Raw genomic sequence first — 18,688 nt, forward strand, 5'->3', positions numbered from 1 at the left:
CTTTGATCCTCTCCTTTTTAATCTAGAACAGCTTCATGTCACAGAGTGTACAGCAAGTGCTGAAGAATGAATGACTCTCTGTGTCTTTGTGTTACCATATTACAGTAAAGTCTAATAAATAACTAATAAATAGCCAGCTAAAGAGCTAGCCAGCTAGCTAATATATAGCAAATAGATAGCCAGCTTGGTAGCCAGCTAGATAGCGACATTAGCTGTTTTTAATTCTACGCCTGGCCTAGCAACGCCTACTACAATTTTGGCCAGCCAGTATCTCACTCTCTCACAGCAATCTACTGCGTGACTACACTCAGTACAGTAGTTATACAGTACAAATATATAATAAACATTTTTGACTGAGAAACATTCCCCCTAAAAAAATACATTTTACAATTGCAATTTTACGCTATGACATCCCTGATCCACTGCTGAAGAAGATGCTTTGATCCTCTCCTCTTTAATCTAGAACAGCTTCATGTCACAGAGTGTACAGCAAGTGCTGAAGAATGAATGACTCTCTGTGTCTTTGTGGTACCATATTATTTGTTATTTAGGGTTTTTTTTGCCCCCTTGTGGAAGGGAAAAACATTGCCAGAGGCCATAGCCAGCGCTTTATCGGCAACCACGCAAGAAAAAAAAAACTAATTCAGGAATTGAACTGTACGTCATATTTTTCAATTCCTGAATACATTTGTGAATGGCAGTGAATGAGTTATATATTTAATTTAATTATTGAATGTATTTTAATTACAGTAAAGTCTCGTTATATCGATATTCAAGGGAGTCCGAAAAAATATCGATATAACCGGGACTATCGATATATCCGACCCTGTTTGCATGTAATTTTCTCCGTGCGTGCATAGAAATAGTATCGATATAACCGGGACTATCGATATATCCGATATCGATATAACGAGACTTTACTGTATTTATTTTGGTACACGATCCGACTGCAGGCCGCCCGGCAGGAAAGAGTCCTTGTACTTGAGCGAAAGCGGCAGAGAAGCCTTCGACCAACTGTACCGCCTGTGGGAAGGCGAAATGAGGCTTGGCATCGGCAGCGTGCCCTCCCCGGTCCTCCCGTTGCCCGTCGACTCTCAAGGCCAGCTGGTGGGGGACCTCCTGAACGTGCTGATCGGTGTGCCGTCCATCACCTTTCCTCTCAACCAGGTACAACCCTCTCGCTCTCTGTCTGTTAAGTAGCGTCGTGTGAAATTAAATTCAGCATCAAGCAATTGTTGTTTAGGACAAATTATCCCCTAATACAGTGATACCTCACCTTACGAACTTAATTGGTTCCCAGAAAGTGTGTTTAAGGTGAAAAGTGTGTCTTCCAAACATTCATTTTCCATAAAAAACATAAAAAATGCAAATAATCCGTTCCCAGGTCCCCATAATACATAATTTTCAACTAAATAAGCCTTAAAAACTACACAAAATATACCTTATTTTATGTATAATAAATGTGCTATTGGATTTGTAATTAAATAAATAAACAGTACTGTATAATAAAGTAGTTTTATTTACCTTTGTGATGATCGTTGATGTCGTTGCCTCTTGATGATATACGAGTGAAGTTGCCGTGCTTTTCTCTGCGATAATACCCTCTTGTATGGAAAAGGCTTTTAAATACAGTAAAGTCTCGTTATATCGATATTCAAGGGAGTCCGAAAAAATATCGATATAACCGGGACTATCGATATATCCGATCCTGTTTGCATGTAATTTTCTCCGTGCGTGCATAGAAATAGTATCGATATAACCGGGACTATCGATATATCTGATATCGATATAACGAGACTTTACTGTATGTCATTTGTTGAAGGTGCCCATTTTAATGTGGTGCACCTTATGTATGGAAAAGGTTTTAAAATATGTAATTCGTTGAAGGTCCCCCTTATAATGTGGTGCGCCTTATGTATGGAAAAGGTTTTAAAATATGCAATTATACGCGTTCGGTTTCTGCTGTTTTTGGAGTAACAGTACAAACCAAAACTGTAAAAAATGGAGACGGTGCCCCTTAGAATGCGGTGCACCTTATGTATGGAAAATGTCTTTAAATATGTAATTCGTTGAAGGTGCCCCTTATAATGCGGTGCACCTTGTGTATGGAAAATGTTTTTAAACAGTCATTCGTTAAAGATGCACCTTATGTATGGATAAAGATTTGAAATATGTCATTCGTTGAAGGTGTGCCTTATAATGCGGTGCACCTTATGTATGGAAAATGTTTTAAAATATGTCATTCATTGAAGGTGCCCCTTATAATGCGGTGCACCTTATGTATGGAAAATGTTTTTAAATATGACATTCATTAAAGGTGCGCTTTATATTCCAGAAAATATGGTACTTCAATGTTGTTAATGCATCAAGATCCTTTTTTTGCATTTGAATGACGTTGTGCATTTTTAGGTTGATTATTTCGGAAAATTCCATTTTGCTTCTGCATTTTTTTACAGTTTTTTTTTGTACTGTTACTCCAAAAACAGCAGAAACCGAACGCGTATAAAATATTCCATTAAAAATTCAACCTGTTCCAGGAAAAAAAAAAATCAATCACCAGGGAGCTTATTTTTTGTTGCCGCCCCATGAAGATTTCATACACTTCCATAAGATGAGTTATTTTCTTTTTTTTACAGTTATCTTTCGTCTTATGGAGCGGTAACATGGCGACGACATCCCGTAAGCTCGGGCGCTTGTTGTGTCGTACAAAAAAAAAATATTGTGCCTCCCAAAAGATTTCCGGCAAGCAACGTCTCATAAAAAAAAAAATACATAAGAAGGACAACAAATACCAAAGAGTGGCTGTGGTATATTAATAAAGCGCACATCGCAACGGACGTGAAATGTGATAGTTGTTGTGAAATATTTGAATTATATTGACCTACATGTCATAAAAATAATAATCCATTTCATTTCTAAGCGCCTTTCAAAACTCTCAATGTCACTTTACAGTCACAGGATTTTTTTGTGTGGGTGAGCAGCGGCAGCCACATGCGCCTGCGTTCACTCAACCCGGAATAACTCAAAAAGAAACCTAGCTAGCTAGCTTATAGATAGCTAAGAGCCGATAGCTAGCTATATAGCTAATATCTTTCCTGACTCAATTAGCTAGCTCGCTAGGCATATAGCTAATAGATAGCCAGCTAGATAGCTAATAGATAGTTAGCTAGCTAGCTTGTAATAATAATCCATTTAATTTCTAAGCGCCTTTCAAAACTCTCAAGGTCCCTTCACAGTCACAGGATTAAGTTTTTCTGAGGGTGAGCAGCGGCAGCCACATGCGCCAGTTCTGAAAAACTTATCCTGTGACTGTAAAGTGACCTTGAGAGTTGTAAAAGGCGCTTATAAATGAAATGTATTATCATCATTATTATTAGTTTTCAATCTCGAAAGTTTATGAACTGTTATTAGTCTGTAACAGACTTCCGTGTTGTTTGTCCCAAGAGTGTTGAGTTCGAGGTGCGACCCGGCGTATGCGTGTCGGGAACCTCTCCGGAAAGCCTGTCTCGTCTTTTGGGGGAGCTGGCCCAATATGGCACCTACTACTTCAGGCTCAGCTGCTTCTCAATGCAGAGTCCAGAAAAAAAGGGTCTGGTTTTTCAGGTATGTCACCAGTCGCCGCCGTCAACTCATTTATTATGATTTTGTGTATTTAAAAAATATATATATTTTTTTTTCATCCTCATTTCAAGATCATATAACTCCAGACCCATATCATTTATGAATTAACTCTTTTTTTTCTGATAAAAGAAAGTTTCTTACGCTGAATTGAATGTTTTTATGTAGTCCTAAAAGTCAATATTCTGTGATTCCTGGAATTTAAGTGACAATGACAAAAACCCTGGCACTGGAGTGGACACATTTTTTTGCACATCGTCTGGCAGTGAATAGTTCCACAATGGGGAAATTCACTGCCAAAGCATTCATTGACAGGTAACATCCAACTTACGACCAGTTTGACTTACGACCACCCATACTTACGACCACGACCTCCAGACCCTATTTTTAAAAAAAAAACGTATCCTACGCCTGGCACCGCAACGCGCTAGCAGGCCGGCAACGTGTACGACAATTTTGGCCAGCCAGCCAGCATCTCACTTCTCGCACAGCAATCGACCGTGTGATGGCACCAGACGGGGAGAGTTTGCGAGTCATTTAGCCTCTGATTCTCTATTCAACATTTTGAATGGATTTCGACTTACGACCATTTTGACTTACGACCGTTTGGCCGGAATGGAACTCGGTCGTAAGTCGGATGTTACCTGCATTTATTTAGGTATTTATTTATTTATTTATTCGTTCATTTTGGGGAGGGTTGTATTATTATTATTACAGTAAAGTCTCGTTATATCGATATTCTCGGGAGTCGGAAAAAATATCGATATAACCGGACTATCGATATATCTGATCCTGCGGCATGTAAATTTTCTCCTTGCGTTCACAGAAATAGTATCGTAATAAGCAGTACTATCGCTATAACCGATATCGATATAACGAGACTTTACTGTATTATTATTATTATTATTATTATTATTATTGCTTTTTTTCATGCTTTTTTTAGGCTTCAATTAGCTTCCAACATGTATTTTTGTCCATGTATGTATTTATTTATTTATTTAGTTAATATTGTTTTATTGCCTATTTGTTTATTTAGTTGTTATTCTGTTTTTGTTTATTTGTGTTTTTATTAATTTTCATTTTATTTTTATCCTGCACATTTTGGGGTGGCGTTTGACTGCCAATGCATGTATTTGTTTATTTGTTTTGTGTATTTATTTATGTATTTAGTTTGTTTTGTTTAATTAATGTACTTATTTTTGCTGAGAGGGTTTTGTTTTGCGACTGCATATAGTTGCCAACGAATGTATTTAATTATTTTGTTATTTATTTGTTTGATTTATTTATCACTGAATGTATTCATTAGATTTTTTGTGAATTTATTTACCTATGAATGAATTTATTAGATTTTTTTTTTTTAGTTTGTTTATTTTATTTGTTTAGTTTAATTAATTTATTTTTGCGGCCAATGTTTGTTTTGGGGTGGCAATTAGCTGCCAATGCCAATTTTTATTTGTATTATTTTTGGGGGGAGCGCTTTTTAATTTTTCTGCCGAGACGGACCGCAGGAGAAATTAAAAATAAACGAAAAGAGTATGACGGCAAGCATTCAAACAAGCAAAGTTAAGTGCACTCTCACACTTGAGCGCGTTTCTAATCATTTCTCGTTTAAATTAACTCAAATTTGCATACGATTCCACCCGGCTCAGACGGGGCGCTTCATGTAATTGTCAACAAGATTGTTGGAGTAAGATTCAATTGAACATTAAGTTGTGAAAGGGGGGGGGTAAAAAAACAACCATTTTAATTTAATATGTTCTGCCAGAATAAATTGAAACGTCTAGGAAAAAAAATGTTTGTTCGTGATTAGTTATCAAGAATGACGGACATGTCTTGATATACGCATTCCAGATCATCACGACAAAAAATATGCTAATTTAACCTTTTCCAATTCATAGCGTTTCATTGAAGTTGTTTTGATGTCAGTGCGCTAGGCCAAATTGAAACATGACTTCAAATGTTTTGTTCCAGGTCAGTCGTTGTCAGGACTTTTTATTCGGCGTTGGTCGCAAATGAGACAGCGGTTTTATTGCTCAAAAATGGATTGTGTGTGTTTTTGTTTTTGCCATCTGGTGAGGACTTGTGTGTGTGTGTGTGTGTTATAGTATGATTAGTCTTGTGAGTATCACTAACATTTTATACCATACGTAGTGAGGACATTTTTGACAAGTGAGGACCTTTTGGCCGGTCCTCACGAGTTTTTCATTCTAAAGGCTTCTAGAGCAGGGGTGTCAAAGTCATTTTTTGCCGCGGGCCACATTATAGTTATGGTTTCCTCTCGAGGGCCGTTATGAATTTGGGGAACCCATTAGAATGTTTAAATCCCTTCAAATATTACATATAGAGCACACAGCAAATTAATGAATAACTCATTTTCAAATCTGAAGTCAAGAATAATGACTTTTATTGTGGTTGACATCCAAAAATATGAAATTTTGGCTCAGATTTTAGCAATCATCATGGAATTTAACAAGTTTGATTTGCCTTCGCGGGCCGAAAAAAATGATGTGGCGGGCCGGATTTGGCCCGCGGGCCTTGACTTTGACACCTGGGTCTATATATGCATCTGTTAAAGTTCCAGGGAGGTCCTCACAAATTCACCCAACATGATTTGTTTGGTGTGTATTTTCATTTCACTTGGATACACACACTTTTTACTCACTATGTGTCTTTGTGTGTGTAGTTAATGAGAGGAAAAAGTTCATACCACAAAAAGTAAAACAATTTTAACCAAATTCACTGCAGGGGGGAGGACTTTGAATGTACCCATTCACAAACCTCACTACTCCCGTTATTTCAGTTTCAAGTCCACTTTTTATTTCTTTGTTTTTAATGGGAAATGGGGTGACATTTAGTGTTCAAATGTAACACTAGTTCTTCTCTAAACTTATCACCAACGGTAGTCCTCACTCCTTATCTGGAGTTATCCGGACCTCACAAAACCATTGAAACATGAATCTGTGCGTGTGTTTGCGTGTGTGTGTGTGTGTGTGTGTGTGTGTGTGTGTGTGTCTCAAAGGCTTTCACAGGAGGTCTAAGGAAGTACTTGCATTACTACAGCGCTTGTGTTCTCAGCACACCTCCCAGTCTCAGCCTGCTAACCATTGGCTTCCTTTTCCGCAAGGTCGGCCAACAACTCAGGTGTAGTAATTTTTGTTATATTTTTTATTTTTACAACCGGGGTAAGACCAAAATCTCCCTTTTAATGTTCAAGCCTTGAGCAATAAAGATGAAAGACGAGTTAGCCTTGATGCCAATGAGCCTCTTTCATCTCAGGTATCTGTCAGAACTGTGCCGCGTGGACGGACCTCCGGGTGGCGACCGGGCTGCCTTCCCCGTGGTAAAATCTGATTTTTTTTATTTTTTTTTATTCACACCGCCGGGCTTTCGTGTCGATGTTCAGAAGGCTCAAAGTCGCTCGCCGTTGCTTTCAGGGCGTCAAGCTGCTCTCCTACCTGTACAACGAAGCCCAGAACAACTGCAGTAACGAGAATTACCTGGTGTTGCTCTCTCTTCTCAAAAGCAGCTGCGAGCCTTACACCAGGTCAGTCGCCGTTCTCGCCGCGTCTCTAAAAAAAAAAATGTCAAAAATAATAACAAAATAAAACTTGCACCTGCCCGTCTTGAGTGTTTGTTCTCTCCTGGATCAGGTTCGTGTCCGATTGGGTGTACAGCGGTGTGTTTCGAGACGTTTATGGCGAGTTCATGATCCAAGTCAACGAGGAGTACCTGAGCTACAAAGGTAATTTTAACTTTGTAATGGAAACATCCGATTTACGACCGGCGCGACTTACGACCACCTGTACTTATGACCACGACCGCCAGACGTTTTTTTTTAATTCGAATTCAGCCAGCAACGAGACAGAGGTCCGTGCAGTATGATTTATTCAGCTACAACACAAAGCACTGGTCCCAAAAAGAGGACCAGGGGAATAATCAAACATAAAGAATACCAAAAACGACGAGTGGGGTGGTCAATGGGAAACCCGACAATGGCGAGAATCAACTCGCACACGGTGGTGAAGAAACGGAACAATAATAATAATGATAATAATAATAATAATAATAATAATACATTTCATTTATAAGGAGATGTAGTCTCCCGCGCGACAAGAATGATATCACGTTTCTTTTCTTGCCCTCCTGGATTTGTCCTTGGTGTCCGTCAACGTTGATGCAGCTCCGCTTACCTTGCGCAAAGCCCCACCCCGCCACCGGCGCCTCACTTATCCCGTTTTCATCAAAGCGCAAAAGTCAGATAATTATTTTATCTTTGTAGTTTAAATCTGAAGGATGCTTGTTTGCCATGTTCTTAGTTAATAGAAAGCCTAGCGTTTCTTAATCGTCTTCCGTTCATCTTTATTGTTTGTTAGCGCTCAGAGGTGACAGTTCCGGCCCGTTGCGGTTATAGCGTTTGGACAGCCATTCATAAAACCTTCGCCGCGTGCACGCCTGGCCGAAAATGTAGTTTGTCACGCAGCGCCCCTTTCAAGGTCACGCGGCGACGACGACGACGGCTTTGTCTGGCTTAAGAGGTTAATTTGCTCGTCGGCTCCACCTCATCAACTTTCTGCACTTGAACCTTGGCGCTCCCGCTTGTCTGGAGGGCGCCCTCGCAAGTTGTCGGGAGGAGTGGGGTAGCAGTTAGCGGCGGACTCAGGGGTGTCAAAAGTTAAAAATGACGGGGAGGCCCAACCTTGGCGGACACAATACATATACAGTGATACCTCAGCTTACGAATTTAATTGGTTCCCAGAAAGTGTGTATAAAGCGAAAAGTTTGTCTGCCAAATATTTATTTTCCATAAGAAACCATTAAAATGAGAATAATCCGTTCCCAAGGCCCCATAAAACATAATTTTCTACTAAATAAGCCTTAAATCTACACAAAATACACCTTCTTTTATGTATAATAAATGTACTATTGGATTGTAATTAAAGAAATAAACCGACTGTATAATAAAGAAGTATTATTTACCTTTGTGATAGTCGTTGATGTAGTTGCCTCTTGATGACATCCGAGTGAGGTTGCACTGCTCGCTGCTTTTCGTTAATCCAAATCAACAGAAGTTTTTCAACGTCTTCTATAGCCTGAGACCGTTGCTTAGACAACACAGAAACACCCTTAGCCACACGTAGCAATGGTCGACTTAGCATACTGGTGCTGGGACGCTAAGTCACACAAACGCACACCTCATTCATGTTTTTCGATGATCTCCTTCTACTGTTCGACCATAATTTTCTATTGTGTTATTATTATGAATACCAAAAAAAGTATACCGCTCATGGGTTTCAGAAAATGGCTTCCCGGCAATAAAAACGCTTACAAACACTCTGAACGCTTGCTTGAACAACGGTTTAAACTGCTAGCGGGCTTCCCATTTGGTCATCTGAAAACACATGAATTATGACACCTTTTTCAATGTTTTCTTTTCCTTTCTGTAGACAAACATTTCTGGGTCCAAGGATACACTCTGATCTCCAAAGACGTGGAGGAGTGCGTCCCCATTTTCCTCAGGCACATCGCCAACGACGTTTACGTCTGCGGGAAGACCATCAACCTCCTGAAAATATGCTGCCCTCAGGTTGGCCCCGTTCCATTCCCAATCGTCTTGCGATTTATCCCGCGTTGTTGGACATCACTGGAATTCGTGCCGTGATGCCGTTCCGCATTGCGTTGATTAAAGGCATCCCTCCCATTTGTGACGGCCATTTACATGCCTTAATACGCAGAGTAAATCAATTTATTTTTCACGCGCGTGTAATAACATCAAGAACGATTTTCAAAATAAAATAGCTGACCGCCGTGTTTATAAGAATAAACTAGTGAACCACCACATACGCTTTTTTGATTCGATTAACTTTTATTTGTCTCACAGTGGAGACATTTGCAATTCACAGCAGCAGTTATGATTTTTTTATGATTTTATATTGCCGTGCTGACACAAAAAAATGTCGTCGAGAAATTTCTGGCGAACTTAAAATCTCCATTTAATAATAATAATAATAATAATAATAATAATAATAATAATAATTGCATTTATTAGCGCCTTTCAAAACTCTCAAGGTCACTTTACAGTCACAGGACAAGTTTTTCTATGGGTGAGCAGCGGCAGCCACACTAGTATCAAATACAGTAAAGTCTCATTATATCGATATTCTCAGGAGTCTGAAAAAATATCGATATAACCGGACTATCGATATATCCAATCCTGCGGCATGTAAATTTTCTCCTTGCGTTCATAGAAATAATATCGTAATAAGCAGTACTATCGATATAACCGATACCGATATAACGAGACTTTACTGTCGTAGTCTTGGTGTAATAAAATGATTCAGCATTGCGTTATTTATGTGTTTTCCTTCCAATTTCGCCATCAACACGAAGTTTTCAGACCAAACAAAGTAGCCAAAATGCATTGTGTGTCGCTTTCTCGGTCAGGGGCGTTCCCTCCGTGACGTCACTTAGGGCATCGTCATCAACTCGAAAACAAGACTACTTGAATATTCAGCATGAGTCTTAAAACGTAAAATATAGCTATATTCGGTGGAATATTTGTAAAATACGCTCAGTAGAAGTCATTTGAAGTGATTTTACAAATTACGGACACAACTTTAACGTCGGCATCGGTTGTCCTTTAACTTTCATCATTGTGTGTTTTGTGGTTATCATCTGATATCTATTATCACTGCAAAAAAACTCATTTATTTAATGTTCAATTTGTTCATTGGGTGGAACTTTGGAGGCCTATTTTTCATGAACATATTCCATCCAGTAGCAAAATATACGACCTCTTCAGAGGTTCCGCTATGTTTTATGACATTGAGCATAAACATGTCATCACCCCGACTGTATTTCGTGTCCTTGTTATATTTCAAAGCCCGTTGCATTATTATATCTATTGCTCACATCCCTGTCATCCATTTAGAAGAAAAACAAAACAAAAGGACGCCGCCGTCTGCAAGGGAAGACAAATCAATATTGAGACAGAGCAGGGATACTCACTGTCTCTCTCAAATCCGTATCAATATGTGAACATCCCTGTGATGATACATCGTCTGGACGTGCTGAGACTTGAGTGTGACGGATTGCAGAATATACTGCTCTGCTTTTCGTCTCGGGATACTCCCCCCCCCCCCACATCTCGACTCCATGTGGGTGACCATAATATTACGTACACCTTCAATACTCCTCAAAAATATATTTATTTTTAATTTGACCTGAATCAAAAAGCCTTTAATCGTCCCACAATGGGGAAATTTGCAGTCCACAGCAACAGTTTGAAAGGGGATGGTAGTGTGGGGTGAAAGGATAAAAAAAAAAACTAGATACAGTGATACCTTGGCTTACGAACTTAATTGGTTCCCAGACAGAGTGTGTAAGGTGAAAAGTGTGTATCTGAAAATTTAATTTTCCATAGGAAACCATTAAAATGAGAATAATCCGTTCCCGGGTCCCCATAAAACATAATTTTCTACTTTCTAATTTTCTAAGCCTTAAAACTACACAAATATACCTTATTTTATGTATAATAAATGTGCTATTGTATTATAATTAAAGAAATAAACTGTACTGTATAATAGTCATTTTATTTACCTTTGTGATGGCCGTTGATGGCTTGATGGAATGGAGTGGCCGGTTTCCTCAGCATTAAACACTTGATGAGGAACGTAGCCTTCTTCTTTCACCATCTTGAGGAATTATCCCCTGTAGGTGCTTTCTCTGTGATAATTTTACCTTGTTCCTCATCATTTGTGTCCTGTTTAGCTGGGTTGATAGCTTTTTGCATCACAGATGGCTTGTGTGGGTTATTTGGGGAGTCTGATTGATGGGAATTTTAACCTTGCAGTCTACACTCTGCCTTTGAACTATCAATAACTATCAATAAAGTTGAAACGAGTCCAAATCACATTCACTCTTTTCTATGCATTTTGTCACTCTCTTTTTCTGTCGTCTGCCTGTCTCTTTAATGTTTAAACCACCTACCCTCACTGCTGCAATCTTGACCAATCACGTGGCTTTAACCGAAGACTGGGGGCGGGGAATAGAGGACAAAAAAAATGTCAGCGGCCATTTTAATTTTTGGAGAACGGGCTCGTTCGCGAACGACACATCACTCATTGTGGCAGCTCCGTGTGTATCCCGCAAAATAGTTTGTATGCCAAGGTAATATTTTCATGAATTTAACGTTCGTGAACCAAAACGTTCGTAAGCCAAGGGGTTCGTAAACCGAGGTATCACTGTATGTATATTCATTCCGAAAGTGAAAAAATATTGCATAGGTTTCTCTATTCAGGATATCACTGTATTCTAAGCATTTTTTTTAAATTAATTCATTAATTTTAATGATATTGTGTTTGCTTTCAAGCAACACTAAGACGGCCCCTGTTCTGTCGTTTTGGTGGTCGTAGTTTGAAGTGAGTGTGCGCGCTACAATGTTTTTGCCTGGTTCAGATTGCTACCTAAATTTATAACGTCTTCACCGTGTTTCTATTTCTGTCCATTAGAACCACACATTTCTGATGTCTTTGTGATTAGTGATCATTCTGTTTCCCACCATCATTACAGATTTTGTACCATGTTTTGTTTTGGAACTCTTCAGCAAGTCTAATTCTGGAAATGACAATTTTCAGAGCAGATTTGTTGGGGAAGTGTTCGGTTAAAATGCATTTATTTTCTTCAGAAGTTTAATTAGATATTTTTTCAACGAATAGGTGAGTGCTCAATCCTAAATTCAAAATTACTTCGCTCATGGGAGTGTTTTATTTAATTTATTAATTCCGTTTTTGTGATACTTCGACTTGGCCTCAGGAGCGTCTGCTAGCTTAATGCTAGCACCAAGGAAAATGCCATACAAATGCAATATAAAGGTTTCATATTATTGGTTCTGATATTTTGGGGAGAAAAAAAATAAACCCAATACAGAAACCCACGTCGACTGGCACCACTTTTCAAAGGCAAACCTTTGTTATCTTCTGTTTCAATACGAAATTACAAATTGTTATGGGAAGGAAGATTCGACTGAGAAACGGTAGTGGCGTAGGTCTTGTGTAATACTGCCACCTGCTGGTTAAAGTAAGCGAATCAGATGCCCACTTCTATTGTATGACTGGGAAAAGGTGATTTTATAATCATCATATAATAATACATTTTATTTCTAAGCGCCTTTTAAAACTCTTTATACAATACAATACAATAAATATTGATTTAAATAGCGCTTTAACAACAGCTGAAGCTGTTACAAAGCATTTAACAATTCACCTAAAATGGCTGACTTCCTATATTAGATGAGATTGTTTTCAGTTATGCCTCTGGTCACGCTGTATTAGAATTAGTTCTGTGTTATGATGTTGTGTACCGAGAAGCAGTTAGCCGCAAGATGAAATTGGGCTTTTTTTCCCCTCTTCCCACTCGCATGCATAATTTACATGGCAGGCAAATGTTATTAAAACGAAACCCCACGGTGAAGGATTATAGAGTTTAACAAGATGTAGAATGAAAACAGGAACTGTTGCAATATGTCGCGTCTAATAAGGTGTGCAACCCCCCCCCCCCCCCCCTCTCCGCAGCACTACATCTGCTTGTCGGAGCTTCCAGTGCCGCGGATCGCCGTCACTTTCTCCCTGCAGGAGGTCGAAGACATCAAGACGGACTGCGCCATGTACCGAGAATGCATGGAGAGGATCGCCAAGCACAGTGCGGTCAGCCGGGAGGTGCAGGTATTCACACACGGACAGGTCGGCATTTGGATGCATGTGGCGGAGGTTTGGGGTCGTTTGGGGTTAAAAAGTTTCTCTTTCATTGTTTGGAATAACGTGTTCTTTTTTTTTTTTGCCTTGAGGAAATTTGCTTAACTTAATTTGTGCAGTACAGTGATACCTTGGCTTACGAACTTTTTGGTTCCCAGAAAGAGTGTTCAAGGCGAAAGGTGTGTATTACAAACATTAATTTCCTATAGGAAACCATTAAAATGAGAATAATCCGTTCCTAGGTCCCCATAAAACATCATTTTCAACTAAATAAGCCTTAAAACTACACACATTATACCCTATTTTATGTATAATAATTGTGGTATGGTATTGTAATTAAAGACATATAACTTTACTATATAATAAAGTCATTTTTTTACCATTGTGATGATCGTTGATGGCTTGATGGTCGTTGATAGCTTTTTGCATAAAGTGTCTCAAGGAGCTCTGGGTTGTACATCTTAGAAGTTGTGATATTGCAACAGCAACAGATGCAGGCAGACACACTAGAAACTTCATTAATAGCTTGCTTGTATGTTCTCTTCAAATTGTTCAGATGGCTTGTGCGGGTTATTTGTGGAGCCTGATTTATGGGATATTTTAACCTTTCAGTCTACACTCAGCCATTGAACTATCTATAAAGTTGAAACTAGTCCAAATTTCACTGTTTTCTATCCATTTTCTCACCTTTTCACTCTTTTCACGGATCTTGACCAATCACGTGTGGCTTTAACTGAAGACTAGGGGCGAGGAATAGAGGGGTAAAAAAATCCGGCTGCCATTTCAGGAGCTCCAAGAACCGGCTTGTTCGCGACTACTATTCGATACGAGTTGACACAAATTCCCAGCAGACAAATCAGCCCATTCCCAACAGAGCTTGGGCGCCATCTTGTGCATTTTCTGGGCGCTACATTGGAGTCCACACGGCTCGAATTGATACAAAAGGACTTCTTTAATCGATTGCAAACATTTATGCTTTCTTCTTTAGAACTATTTGAATCATATTCATAACTGGATGAGTAACAAGAAAGCATCTTCTCCGAATCTGAACTCTCTGAAGCCTTTGATCTGATTTTGGAGCAAGGCAGTTTGTGAAGGAGTATCCTGGCGTGACGTCACGAACAAGGGGGCGGGACTTTCTGAATCGCACCAGTTCCGAGCTCATTTTGTGGCAGTTTTGGGACACTTTAAGTCATTTTTATTGGTGTTTTGCATTTGACTAAAAATATCAGCCTGCGTGTTTTGGGTATTTTAGATGCTATAAAACGTTTTTCTGATGTCAGTTAGGAAAAAAAATGGCGCCGGTTGTCCTTTAAGTCTTTATTTGTTGAGTTTGACACTCTGCCGCTAAAAGGTGATTGCTGTTTATTCTTGTAGGCCCAGCGAGCGCAGAAAGCGCGCCAGGAGCTGATCAATCAGGTCAGTGCGTCGGCGGCCAAAACCTTGGAGAGCATTCGCGGTGAGTGTTGCAGCATGTCTAATGTTGTATTTTGTCTGATATGCAGCTTCATCTTCCCCCCCCCCCCCCACCCCCGACCCAGTGAATTAGAGCGCCTCCATCCAAATAGCTGCGCTCCGTGTTGGAATCGACGTTAGCCTAATTGCGCCGAGGTTTGATTTTTCAATTGGCATCCCGCCATTAAGCCGAATCAGCACGAACCGTTTTTTTAAACCCCCCGCCCCCACCCTCAAGTCTTTTCCACACCTGAAAAGATGCCAAGCAAAAGTTGGCTGGCCCCGTTCTCTTTTTTTTCCACGTAGCTTGGCGGCATTAAGTATCAGTGTTTGTTTGAGGCAGATGGCAATCCTTTTTGATGCGTGCACCTAAGACCCTTTCGCTCAAATTTTGAAATCGGTTCACAAAGCTCCAACCGTCTCCTGCAGGGCGCCAGGTGTCGCAGCGTCTGGCTGAGGAGGCCAGGAAAAGGGAGCGCTTCCAGGAGCAAAAGCAACACCTGGAACAGGAGCAGGAGGTAGACTCTATTTTTGGGAAAAAAAAAAAGATTTTGAATTGCTTCGATTGAAAAGAAAAATCGACTGGAAAGCATAGGAGTTATTTCAAAAAACAATTCAGCTACATTTATTTATTTGTGTGCCGGTATTTTTTTGTTTTTTTAAAATCGATCTTATTTATTTATATATGTGTTTATTTATTTGTGTATTTATTTATTTATTTTGATCAACAGTGGCATCTTGAATTTTGTTTTTAAGTGACATGCTTTAATTTTTATGTTATTTATTTATTTTGATCAACAACGACATCTTTCCTTTTTTCAACTGACATGTTTTTATTTTCTATTTTATTCATTCGTGCATTTATTTATTTATTGATTGATTTAGAATCGCGGTGACTTCCTGAATTATTTTAACCATTATTTATTCATTTATTTGATTCACGGTGGCATCCTGAATTTTTTTGACCATTGTTTTTTATTTTTATTTATTTATAATCATCAGTGACATCTTGATTTTTTTTTTAATCGACATGTTTTATTTTTAGTCGTTATTATTAATAATTATGATTTATGAGTCGCTGAGTCAAAAGAGTGAATAGAGTCAAGACAGTCAATAGAGTCAAAAGAGTCAATGATAATAATGGCATCTCTTTTCGAAAGTAAATAAATTTTCTCCTTGCAGGAAATTCCCTCAGAGCCCCTGGTGCAAACAAAACCAGACACGCCCGAAAAACCAGAAGAGTCACAAACAACGGACGCCGTGGCTTTCATCTCCGGCGACTTCCTCCCAAACGCTGCCGACGCCAAGTGTGACGAGACGGCAGCGGAAGCGTGTCCCACCGCACGGCTTGTGGACTACGACTTCAGCGCCCCCTTCAGTCCGCTGGAAGGAATCGCCGGCCGCGAATCTCTGGACTCACTCCCGCCCGCTTGCGAATCCGCCGTGCTGCGGCCCGACGTCCTACACGGGCGGTCCTCCGTCTTCCCCGACGGCGAGAGCGGGCTTCTGATCTGCAACGGGTCCAAATCCGAACACTGCGCCGCGGATGGGATTCCGAACGCTTCCCCAACGAATGGGTTGGCTTCTCAGGATGCGACGCTGCTCGGGCAAGGCGACACTTCGGCGCTCGCGGGGCAGGTCAAAGTTTCGGAAGCGCAAGAAGGCGCCGTGGTCAACGGCGAAAACGGCGCTCGTGATTCGCCGCCGGAAAAACTTCCGAACCCGATGGCGCATCCCTCGTATTCGCACATCAAAATCGGCCAGCACGTCCCGGATGTCAATGCGCCTCGACCTCCCCCCAACCTCCATGGCCACCCCTCCGATGCTAACATCAAAATCGGAGATAACGTTTCCGATTTTATCGATCCTCTCCCGGCGCGAAACCTCCACGGCCACGCCTCCGATGCCAACATCCGAATCGGCGGAAACGTGTCGGAATTCTTTTCCCCACTCCCGGCGCGAAACCTCCATGGTCACGCCTCCGATGCTAACATCAAAATCGGAGAAAACATTTCCGATTTTATCGATCCTCTTCCGATGCGAAACCTCCACGGCCACGCCTCCGATGCCAACATCCGAATCGGCGGAAACGTGTCGGAATTCTTTTCCCCACTCCCGGCGCGAAACTTCCATGGCCACGCCTCCGATGCTAACTTCAAAATCGGAGAAAACGTTTCCGATTTTATCGATCCTCTTCCGATGCGAAACCTCCACGGCCACGCCTCCGATGCTAACATCAAAGTGGGCGGAAACGTGTCGGAATTCTTTTCCCCACTCCCGGCGCGAAACTTCCATGGCCACGCCTCCGATGCTAACTTCAAAATCGGAGAAAACGTTTCCGATTTTATCGATCCTCTTCCGATGCGAAACCTCCACGGCCACGCCTCTGACGCCAACATCAAAGTGGGCGGAAACGTGTCGGAATTCTTTTCCCCACTCCCGGCGCGAAACCTCCATGGTCACGCCTCCGATGCTAACATCAAAATCGGAGAAAACGTTTCCGATTTTATCGATCCTCTTCCGATGCGAAACCTCCACGGCCACGCCTCCGATACTAACATCAAAGTGGGCGGAAACGTGTCGGAATTCTTTTCCCCACTCCCGGTGCGAAACCTCCATGGCCACGCCTCCGATGCTAACATCAAAATCGGAGAAAACGTTTCCGATTTTATCGATCCTCTTCCGATGCGAAACCTCCACGGCCACGCCTCTGACGCCAACATCAAAGTGGGCGAATTCCTTTCTGACGTTTCCCAAGCCAAACCCCGATGGAGTAAACACGGCCACGCCTCCGACTCCACCCTTCGGATCGGCTGCCTGGTGTCCGGCCCGCCGCCCGTCTTGCCGTCGGCGAACGCCCAAGGCCACATTTCCGATTCCAGCTTGGGCGTTGGTTGCATTGTGACTTTCTCCCAGCCGCTTCGCCCCCCGCCGCCTGGCAGTCAATACGGACACGCCTCTGATTCGACTTTGGGTGTGGGATGCGTGGTGGTGGGTCCGCCGGGAGGTGAACAGCGGAATCCGTCTTCGGGAGCCCGATTGGACGCGGACGCCAAAGCGGACCATGGCAAAGGCGGCGCAGGTATTAAAATGCAAATAACATCCGCTCAATCGAACACAAATTCTGCTTCCAGAAATTGTCAATCATCACAAAAAGTAAACAACTGACAGACGGAATGATTTTGATACAACGCAGCCTTGTCGCACGTCTCCGTGCACTTGTGGCAAAAGCTCTCCTATGACGACCCTGGCTAACCTCTTCGCCATGTACAAACTAACATGGACGCGCTAAAACTCTATTTTACTCTTAACAAACAAACTCTAAACACATTTTTTTAGGTTTCTCCTTTTTAACACTAGAAGCAAAAAAATTGCTTCTGCAGGTTTGACTTACATTAGCTAGCTGGCTATCTATAAGCTATCTATCCAGCTAGATAGCTATCTATTAGCTCGCTATTAGATATCTAGTTATCTAGCTGACTATATAATATGTATCTGTCCAGCTAGCTGCCGAGTTAGCTAGCTATCTTATAGCTATTTATTAGCTATCTGGCTAGCTAGCTGGCTATTTATTAGCTATCTTTCCAGCTAGCTAGCTATTAGCTATCCATTAGCTACTTAGATGGCTATTAGCTATTAATTAGCTAGCTAACTATCCGGTTATCTATTAGCTATCTGGCTAGCTAGCTGACTATCTATTAGCTATCTATACTGCTGGCTAGCTATCTGTTAGCTATCTATTAGTTAGCTAGCTATTTAGCTGGCTATCTATTAGCTATCTATCCAGCTAGCTAGCTATCTATTAGCTAGCTGCCCTTTCTATCTATTGGAGTTACCTCCGGGTTGAGTGAACGCTGGCGTGTGTG

The 18,688-nt window shown here is 41.1% G+C and overlaps 1 protein-coding gene across 1 annotated transcript in view; it reads left to right on the forward strand.

The window, feature by feature from the left end:
- tubgcp6 (tubulin gamma complex component 6) overlaps nucleotides 1-18,688 on the forward strand; it is a 32,321-nt gene that overhangs the window by 4,014 nt on the left and 9,619 nt on the right. Inside the window, exons 4-14 of the mRNA XM_088995867.1 lie at nucleotides 954-1,167; nucleotides 3,445-3,603; nucleotides 6,638-6,759; nucleotides 6,895-6,958; nucleotides 7,053-7,162; nucleotides 7,269-7,360; nucleotides 9,063-9,202; nucleotides 13,188-13,337; nucleotides 14,745-14,826; nucleotides 15,252-15,340; nucleotides 16,005-17,904. Of these exons, the coding sequence (XP_088851993.1) occupies nucleotides 954-1,167; nucleotides 3,445-3,603; nucleotides 6,638-6,759; nucleotides 6,895-6,958; nucleotides 7,053-7,162; nucleotides 7,269-7,360; nucleotides 9,063-9,202; nucleotides 13,188-13,337; nucleotides 14,745-14,826; nucleotides 15,252-15,340; nucleotides 16,005-17,904 (3,122 nt within the window). The remainder of the gene's footprint in view (nucleotides 1-953; nucleotides 1,168-3,444; nucleotides 3,604-6,637; nucleotides 6,760-6,894; nucleotides 6,959-7,052; nucleotides 7,163-7,268; nucleotides 7,361-9,062; nucleotides 9,203-13,187; nucleotides 13,338-14,744; nucleotides 14,827-15,251; nucleotides 15,341-16,004; nucleotides 17,905-18,688) is intronic.

Source organism: Hippocampus bargibanti, linkage group LG05 (assembly GCF_051943395.1).
Source record: "Hippocampus bargibanti isolate YZ-2025 linkage group LG05, ASM5194339v1, whole genome shotgun sequence".
Classification (NCBI taxonomy): domain Eukaryota; kingdom Metazoa; phylum Chordata; class Actinopteri; order Syngnathiformes; family Syngnathidae; genus Hippocampus; species Hippocampus bargibanti.